At 42.6% G+C, this 9905-nt stretch overlaps 2 protein-coding genes across 2 annotated transcripts; both read right to left on the bottom strand.

Moving 5' to 3' along the window:
* Positions 1–1910: 1910 nt before the first annotated feature.
* LOC124291127 lies at positions 1911–7238 on the bottom strand. The gene has a single exon (XM_046728033.1). It carries the CDS (start codon positions 6985–6987, stop codon positions 2188–2190), a length of 4800 nt encoding a protein of 1599 aa, XP_046583989.1. The 5' UTR covers positions 6988–7238; the 3' UTR covers positions 1911–2187.
* A 1626-nt stretch (positions 7239–8864) lies between these two features.
* LOC124291112 (integumentary mucin A.1-like) lies at positions 8865–9703 on the bottom strand. Its single transcript, XM_046728012.1, has 2 exons — positions 9478–9703; positions 8865–9094 (listed from the first exon to the last, which is right to left on the bottom strand). Exons 1-2 carry the CDS (start codon positions 9701–9703, stop codon positions 8865–8867), a joined length of 456 nt encoding a protein of 151 aa, XP_046583968.1.
* Positions 9704–9905: the final 202 nt, after the last annotated feature.

Raw genomic sequence — 9905 nt, 5'->3', positions numbered from 1 at the left:
TTGGTGGTTTTGTCTTCAGGAAAGACAACATGACACCCTGACGCGGAAACTCAAGCTTCTTCCCTATTATACCTATGAAACTGAAAAAAAACTTTCATCTCTCCATAAGTTTATTTTTATTCTTGCTCCTAGACCATAGAATTTAAAAAAAAAATACGCCAAACTCAAGTTTGTAATGATTATAACAGTCTGGATTATCCCAGCTCTGGGGTCTCTGTTTTGCATTATATGGGTTATACTTTTTGGAGAGTGTAAAAAAACTTCATTTCCTGGACGTTGTCAGTCTATCATCTATCATGTGCTAGTTAGAATATGTTATCAAGAGTTCAATTGCCTCCTCCCCGACCCCTTTTCAAAATTCCTGGATTCGCCCATGCAACTAATTGATTTTGGGATATTTGCACTATTTGTGTTCACCATGAAATAACACCAACAACAAATGACCACCCAATCCCGTTAGTCGCCTCTTACGACAAAACCGGGGTTACTGAAGATCAATTTCAACCAGGATGAAGTTAGAGAGCAAACATGAATACGTCCTTTACTGCATGCAATGTTGTTTATTAGGGGCAGACAGATAACTTTAACTTATGCCACAAGTACTGTCGGAATGTTTTTCACATTTAGAACCACAATTTATGTAGTTAATATGTGAAAGTGTGAAATATCTGTTAAACTAAGTTCGGCCTAACTACAGTCTCGGTGGTAGGGAGATAGGAAACGTAAATAAGGGACTTTACTGAGGAGAGATTAGTGCAGAAATGAGCAATGTGGGTTTCTTCCCCTAAGTCCAAGTCGACTTATTTGGAACAGACCTTGGCTTTATGAAAATCAGTGTGCGATGATATTGTATTACAAAGGACACTTTTTAAATGCTCATGTTGAAATTAGACTTCATTAGAAACGATAGCTGACGTACAAAATAATATTTGTACTTGTGAAACACTTAAGGATGTAGCTACCATGGAGTCTCACTACCACTATAAAAACAAACAGACATGGGGGATCGTCTCAAAAGCAAAAGCAGGTCGGGTGTAGCAGACAATGGTTGGGGTCGGGCTGGGGTATAGAGATACCAGCTAAGATAAGATAATCATTTAGGGGAATTAAACTGGGGAAGTAACAATTTACAAATAATATCCAGTCCTGTCGATCTTCGGGTGGCCATGCTGCCTATATATTTTGAGACATTTAATACGATGGCTGATTTAAGCTTGTATATGGGTATCATACTATTTTACATATCTCAACATAAACTTTATGAAAAAATGACACGCTAGATGTTAATCAATAGGAAACGGATATAATATTTTTGAGATGACCCCTTGTGCCTGTAGGTAGCACGTGCATTCCATGTTCGGTGTGTCGACGTCCGTCATCATACCTGGTCGAGCGACCTAATTGTCATCTATAGTCTGATTTATCGTTCTAAGCAGCTATTCGTATTTTTTCTAAGTTTTGCCCGATTTTATGAGTAAACATGCTTTTCTGGATATCGTATTACGCATCACGCTGAACGCCCAGTTAGGCCGAAGTGGGTTATTTCGACATATGCTATTTGCAATTGTGTAAATTTTAGGGATGCAGAGTAACAGCCAAAAAACATATATTTTTTTCTATTTCCGACAGTACTTTAATACTTGTATTCCCCGCCTCTTCTGTAATAATGGTGTTTGCTCATAATGTACTTCTAATTCTAGGCAGTGAGAAAGTAAGTGTGTGAGTGTTACGGGTAATAATCCATCATAGCTGGGAACAACAGAAACGAGCTTCAAACCCTGTACCCATGTGGGGAATCGAACCCGGGTCTACAGTGCGACCACTAGGTTTCCCCACCGCCCCACTTCATTCTCTTGCACAGTACACATTGTACATCACTTAATGGACCACAAAGAAAGCTGGAACATAAATAAGATTCCTTTATAGCCAGTTTACTCGAAAAGGGTTCATAGATAATTCACAGATCTTGACGGCGGCACTTTCCAGACTACATACGCCTTCAACAGACGTTTGTCCCATGGGGAAAAGCATCAATCACAACTGAATCGTCTGCGACTCACCGCCATATTGGCCACACGTGATCAGTTCAGGTTTTACCGGTGTAATTAGCCCATGAAAACAGATGGAGCGCGAGTGCAGTGCAGTCAGCAACACCCGCTAACGCGAACAGTTCTTGGCATATCCCCATCAGCACATCCAGAACGGAAACAGGTGGAGGTCAGAAAGAGGGGTGGGTTGTTGAAGCCAGTCCAACATCTTGGCAACTGAGGTTATGTACACATCGTTTAACTGTAGTATCTCATCCATGAACTCTGTAAGTCCTTGTAAACTGTCGGCAAAGTGAGTGTGGAACCAGAACTGATGGATTCGGATGCCAAATGGAGCTTTGTTGCTGTTGTAATATCGCTTGAAGTTGTCCCAAAGGTAATCCTTAGTTTCAAGAACGTTCATCTGCTGAAGCGTGCAACTATCAGCATATTTACAGGTGGCGTTGGTCTTGTCTAGCTTAAGTGGAATGATTGGGACCTCCCACATGCCATAGTGAGGCTGTTTAGGGCAAGTTTCAATAAGACATGGTTCACCCCAGCTGAAGTCGAGGGTGAAAGGCCAAAGGAGTTTCTGGTCTGAGTCAACGGTTAGAAGCGTCGAGTCATAGAATCTCTTTTTGTTCAGGATACGGAATTGTTTATCCCCTTTCGGGTTCAGACCAGGACTGCTCCAGCCAGAGACTTCAGATGTATCAACTCCATACTGAGCTAGATTGTGCAACTGGTTGTCAATATCTTGCTTTAAGAGGGAAACATTCTCGTTGTTTATTGGTTGCATCCCTGCAAGGCCAATCTCCACCCCGATACGGCTCAATGACTTTACAATGGTATAGTTGGAGTACTTGTGAGACAAGAACATTGTTCCTGAAATACGACATCCATTAGGATTCCTTCTAGTGCCGTCAAATATGGACTTGATTTTAGGTTCCATGTATGTGTTCACATTTCCATCCATGACGATGTATACAATTTGAGGCGTTTGTGATCCATGGATGCCACCTGGAATTTCGACAGATTTGCAAAGGCAGTCAGGAAGGAAACAGTTGATATCCTGCTGACATACACCATATGGAGGCTCAGTTGTGTAGGAATCAGAGGACCGAGGAGGAACAGTGACTGGAGGGTTGTAGGGAACACTGGGAAGAAGCCCTTGATTAGCAGGAAGAACGTCTACTGGAGGCATTTCATCAAGCGCTGGTGTGTTGATAAGTGTTGGTGAATCTACAAAAGGACCAGGACTTAGTGGTCCATTGTGTGATTGGCGCCCTGCAATTGGTTGTTCTACACTGAGTATTTCTTGACGTTGTGAATCAGAGCTGACTGGCGCACCTGGCGCACGCTGTGAGGACAAGAATGCTGAAAGTTTATCGTTAAAGTCAGCCGACTGTTCTGGAGCTATGTCTGTATCTAATGTACCAGGTTGACCCAGGGTACTTGGTTTGCCGAAGTTAATATCAGATAAAGACCCAATCTTCATGAATCTGTCCACTGGGGAAGTTGCAGCTGACAGAGGTTGGGTTGGTGGTAACTGTGGTGGATTGGTCTCGCCGAAATGCAGATTGGGATCAAATGTGTCTGGACGTTGGGTTGCAAAATTACCAGGCGGTAAATCTGGTTGATGGTTGGTCGACGGATTTGAAGCTTTCATTTTGGACAACATGTCTAATATTCTTTCTCCTTCACTAACTGGACTGCCAGCAGATGCAGTTGCTGTATTTACCGGAGGAACGCCATGTTCAGGTTGTGCTGCTTTCTGTTGTTGTTTAAACCAAGCGTCCATCTTTTCCCGTTGTCTAGTTTCTTCTTCAAGATTTCTTGATGGCATATTTACAGGGGCAGGTTCATTGTTGTGAACGTTTGGATTACCGAATCTAAATACTATTTCAGGAAGAGCTGGTTGTTTGGGTTGTGATACGGCGGGTAGAGGGTTGTCAGTTAAATGGTCAGGTAAGAACGGAAGTCTAGATTGTGGTGGGAAATCAGGAGAAGATGCTTGGTTCATTTCAGGCTCTGTCGGCCTAAATCTAAAGCTCATCTTGTCAGAATTGCTGTTCCTGTGGTTTTGAGAGGGTTCTTGTATCATAGTGTCAGGTTGATGTGGTGGAAGAGGAACACCAGAAGCAGGTGCATTTGTTTCAGGTTCCATTGGTCCAAACCTAAAGCTCATCTTGTCAGCATTGGGAGAACTGTGTTTTTGGAAAGGTTCCTGTACTCTAGTGTCAGGTTGCTGTGGTGGAAGAGGAACACCAGAAGCAGGTGCATTTGTTTCAAGTTCCATTGGTCCAAAACTAAAGGTCATCTTGTTAGCGTCAAGGGAACTGGTTGTTTGAGAAGGAACCTGTGCCTTTGTAACATCTGGACGTGGGTGATCAACTAAATGATCAGGAAGGAATGGAAGTTCCTCCAGTGACCTTCCTGTGGGCATGGTCGATTTTGGAGTCTCATTGATTCCAGCATTAATGTCCCTAGACTGATCTGACATTCTTGGATTTGACCATGGATCATCATTGACAGTCTGGCGAGCTATGGTTGCTTGTATGTTCGTATTAGAGTCAAGCATTTGAACATCTGGTCTATGCTCTTGAGGTTTGCCTGACACTGGGATGTCACGGCTGCTTAAATTAGGCATTCGTCTTTCAGGTGTAGATTTTTTGCTCTTAATGGGTTCAAATATGAATTCTCGAATATCGGAAGGCTTTTTGCGAGATGGTCGATTGCCTTGGTTGATTTGAGGCTCGATAAAATCAAGGATTCTATAGTCTTTATCAAGGCGTGCCTGATCATTGATCAAAGAGTCTCGTCCCTGCCAGTCTGTTCCTGTTTTTGATGGTCGGGGCCGCGACTGATCACGATGTCTCTCACCCTGTGATGGGATGTGTCGCTTTGGCTCAACTTGGGTCTGTGAGGATGTTGTCGGAGTTGTTTTTGCTACTTGAGAGCCTGGAGCATTTGGGGCATCAATAAACTTAGCATGTAAACCATCAAGCTGCTGCTTAAGCCTTGCCAATTTCTCTCTTTGGCTCTCTTTAAAGCTGGCAGAATCTGTGCCTTGTGGCTCTTGGGATGGTCCTAAATTGACCCCCTGCTTGTTTTGTTCTATTTGCTGAGGCACTTCCTGTGTTGATGCTGAATTAATCTTCATATTTTCAGGTACAATAGAAACAGGTGTCTCCTGAGGAAAAACTGAAGGCATGCGTTCATTAACAGAAAACAGTTTTGTATCTGATCTGATGTCTGATCTCGGGAGAGATCTTGCAAGGGCTTGTTGTGGTGTAGGGAACCGTGACTTTGTTTTGGGTACATGAGGTTTTGCTGTAGTTGATCTCTGTTGTGGCATTTCTCTATGTTGCAAATCAGCTTCAAATAGAACTTTCATCAGTCGTCCCGTATTGCTGTCACTAGGAGCCTTTCTTCTTGTATCAGGAACCTTTGACCCTATAGTCCATAAAATGGATGAGTGGCTATCTGGCTCAACCTGTGACGGTTTTGGTCCCTCTGTCCGAGGTTTTGGTGCAGGGGCAGCTGATTGTGAAGTTGACCTTTTGGACCCCATCATTCGCCCAATGCCACCCATGGGAGTATCACTCATTGGATCCATCTCTGGTTTCTTTTTGATCGTGTATACAACATTACGTTTGGGTTCTGTAGGAGCTTTGGCTTCAGGAGGATTACCAGTATTCTGATCAACTTCCTTTCTCGGTTGACCTTTACGTTCAAACAACCAGCTATGGTTCTGCCACCACGAGGAAGAATGTGTGCCTGATCGTGTACCTTGAAGTTTTGGATCAGTCTCTTTAGGTGCTACCTGCTGCTGTTCCTGAACAGTGTCACGATGTTGTAACCATGGTTGAGACACTCCGCTGTTATGGTGGGAATGATGATGCACATCCTTCCATAATTGTCTGTCTTCTGGAAATATTATTTTTCTACTTCGGGTACAACCCCAAGGGTCAAAGTACTTAATACCATCAAGCGGAGTTGGGTTCTTCAGCCATTCAATAACTTGGCTGATAGTAAGAATGTAAACATCATCTTTCTGAGACAAAGCTTCGATAAACTGGTCCATGGCTTTTAATCTGGTTGGATCATAAAACCAGCCAGCATGCATGTTGAATCCAAGTGGGGCACGGTTCCCTTCATAGTAGCGATTGAAATTATGCCAAAGTAACTCTGAAGCCGCTGATTGGTTGCCCCATGGTATAGGACAAGCGTCGACATAGACACACGGTCGATCATGAGTCATGCGCAGTTCTACAACCGGAACTTCCCAGAATCCTTTGTGAGGCTCGGTTGGGCAATCATTAATCCTACAGCTGAAAGGCCAACCATAATCAAGTGTAAAGGGTATGGGGAATGATCTCCCACGGCCATCAGTTTGTGCTGTAGAAAGTGTTGCATCATATGTAAATCCTAGATAAGTTAGGTTCTTAAACTGGGTATTACCTTCAACTTCTAGAAATGGGCTCCTCCAACCCGTGATGGACTTTTCAGGTATTCCAGCAGCAACTAACTTATCCTTTTGGCCTTGAGCTTCCTGAGCAAACGTTTCTGGCGTAAGGTGATCGTGGGTGACGCTGTGAACACCAATCTCCATTCCATGGTCGTAAAAGTCTTTTACTTGTGAATATATTGTGTCTTTATCTGACACAAACAATGTCATGGCTATAGGACAACCGTTTGGGTTGAACCTATCTGGAGGAAACAGTTTCTTGTAATATGGAATGATTTGACTGGCAACAGCGTCATCAAAGGTAAAATAGACCATCTGGGGCGTCTTCCTCCTAGGAAAGGGCATTCTGTCACTGCAACACACGCAATCGGGAGGTTTACACATGCCCCTTCTTTGACATATTCGACAGGAGCCAGGTAGAGGGCTTCCTAAAGCGTTGATCATGGGGACCAATACAACAAGGCACATCCAAGCTACTAGCACCTTCATGTTTCACAGAAAACTGGGATGGCGTAGTCCGGGTAACTTCAAATTATCATGCCCATATATGTAAATCACTCGGTGAGAATCGCTGATGAACGAAACAGTTAACCTTTAACACGAATACTTTGCACGAAAAGGGGTATTCAAGCCTTTAGTGTCAAGGTCAGTCGAAATGTTAAAGGTCACTTGAAGACTTGCAACACCTCTGTATTAAAGACGCTTGAGCTCCAGAGACCTGCCTGCTGCTTGGAGGATCGCCCCACAGTGCTGGAAACACCATCATGGCACATCACGTGACGTGACGTGCATGATTAAACATGACCTCTGACCTCAACATGCCGCTTGTCTTAGAGAGGCAGATTCAACATTGTCACGTTTTCGTGTCACGTTTACGAGTATCTCTAACCATCCGAGAAGACTTTAAATGAAAAATCGTGACCCTGATTTGTGTAACTGTAGGTTACTGTATCCATGTAGAATATGCCGTTGATGAAATTGACCTCTATGTATTTAATGAACCATATGGTAATGAATACTACGCAATTAGTTAAGTTAACTGCACATTTGGTTTACGTTGTATGTCCACTTGAAGCGGTCCGACTGTAGACAGACAGTCCGGCTGACAGGAGCTGACTGTACGTGCCACTGAGCGGGAACAACGTCTCTCTATGCTGAAATGACGTTGTTTTTAAATCGCACCGGGAATTAGTGTTACATTTTGACAGCAGCGAATTAATGCTAACGTGTGTCAAAATTATGCTTATACTTGTATCACACAAAAATTAACCATTTTATTTTCTCTTTAACCAACAGTTAAAGTGAATTATAGACGTCTCGGGAAAACGGTTTTTATAACTTCGTTTTTACTTTAGAACAGGATTTCAGGGCATCAATAAAGGACAAAGACCCGAAAGGCCACATCTTAGAGAGGTCAGTGGGTTAGAGGAAACGTTAAAGGCGAGATAGCAATTGTATGAGTATAACCGCTGACGTGGACTTAATGGCACTATCGGTGAAAGGTGACAGTTACAGATACAAATAACAGGTGATACCTTCGGTAAAACGACAAATGAAGTGTATATGAAACTGAATTCACATGATTTCTAGTAGGTTGAGCCTATTTCACGGAGTTTGAGCTGAAAAAGGTACCTCAGCCATACAATGGTCGGCTTTTTGCAAAGGATTCCATAGGGGACACGAATTAAATAATATCATTTGTACCCTTCTTAATCCTATTAAAGAATTCTACCCGATTTGTTCAGTGAGACATTTGTAATAACCTTTAGCATTTTAAGACAAGCATGAGTTGCTGAGGACGAAATCAGGCACTATTTGCAGACTAAGTAAGGTTTATGGGCGAAAATAGGCTAAAACACTTCACCGAGAGATATTAACAATTTGCCAACGAAACGGTGAATCAGTTTGTAAAGAATATTTATCATTCACGAATGTGTTTTTTGAGTGTAATGCCATCTGTTTAGTATAACATACACCCAAAGTGGCTGCGAGACTAACGAGTAGTAAATCTATTTCAATTATAAATTTTACGCCTAAAATACATGTTTTTCCAAATTTGGACACGATTCCAAAATTCACCTTTTCGCTAACAGCTTGTATCATCACTAGTTAATAACCAAAGGAAATGGCTATGATATAGTCACAATCGTACAGGGGAGTCGGCAAATAGTAGGATGATGGAGAGAGTTTCTATCGCTTTTATTTCGACTAACGAAGCAAACATTACATAGAGTGATGCCTTTGTGTTAATGTGTGTCCGCTCTCGACGGTTCTGACCGGAAGGTTGACCAAGTGGACAGTACTGTATGCATGGAGGCGCTATACATATCCTATGAATATCAAATCATGGAGGAGTGCTCCCTCGTCTACAATTTGTCGTCGTCACTGTCGAAAATAACCTTCCTGTCCTCACGACGCCGGCGGCAGAAGCTTCTGATATTTCTCCGCATCCATCTGAAGTGTTTCACAAACGTGCCAATATCCAAGAGAAATATCGTAACCAAGATGGCAGCCAGAATGAAGATCCCGAAAGCTCCAATCGCCACAGCGCTAGGACGATTGTCCGGGACACTCTCCGTGTCGGGGTTCTTCCGGACTGGAGTGAAAATACACACGTTTTTTGTTTTATTTGCTATCATGAATAGTCTTAGAGCAGTGTATGAAACAAGCCAAAACTCCAGCCAGACATCAAGGTTGGTAATTTCAAAATGTTACCAGCCCAAAATGGATTTAACCAGACCAAATATGGTGAATTCAATCAGATGTATGGAACATATAAAAAAATTACCAGACCATCGGGCTGGCTAACCGTAAATTTAGAAATCTCAGAAATCTAGACCGTCTCGGTCGGTCGGACGGGCCTTATTTCATACATTGCTTAGAGTCATTCAGTTTTGTTCCATTTTCAGCCTTCCGACATTTTTACATCTAGGAATTGCGTCTTTTTAGTGATAATGTGTTAAATTTCTATTTTCTTACCTGCAAGTGTTGTCTTTAAAACAAAGACTGTAGTTGTAATGAGTGTCGTAGTAGTTGCTGGTGGTCTTCGAGACGTAGTTGTTCTGGTTGTAGTTGTTGTTGTTCGAGTAGTAGTAGGTACTGTGGTTGTGGTAGGAGTTGTTGTTCGAGTAGTAGTAGGTACTGTGGTTGTGGTAGGAGTTGTTGTTCGAGTAGTAGTAGGTACTGTGGTTGTGGTAGGAGTCATTGTAGTAGTTGTGGTTGTAGTAGGAGTTGTAGTTGTAGTAGAGGTTGTCGTTGTAGTAGTCCTTGTGGTTGTAGAAGGGGTTGCAGTTGTGATAGACGTTGTCGTAGTGGGTGTTGTAGTTGTTGTAGTAGTTGTAGTTGTACTTGACGTTGCTGGAACATAAACATAAATTTTTTTTCTCCATACAATACATTAAACATAA

The sequence above is a fragment of the Haliotis rubra genome, unplaced genomic scaffold (genome assembly GCF_003918875.1).
Source record: "Haliotis rubra isolate DU_JTF1 unplaced genomic scaffold, ASM391887v1 Scf482, whole genome shotgun sequence".
NCBI lineage: Eukaryota > Metazoa > Mollusca > Gastropoda > Lepetellida > Haliotidae > Haliotis > Haliotis rubra.
The sequence above is the reverse complement of the archived record's forward strand: the minus strand, read 5'-3'. Positions and strand labels throughout refer to the sequence as shown.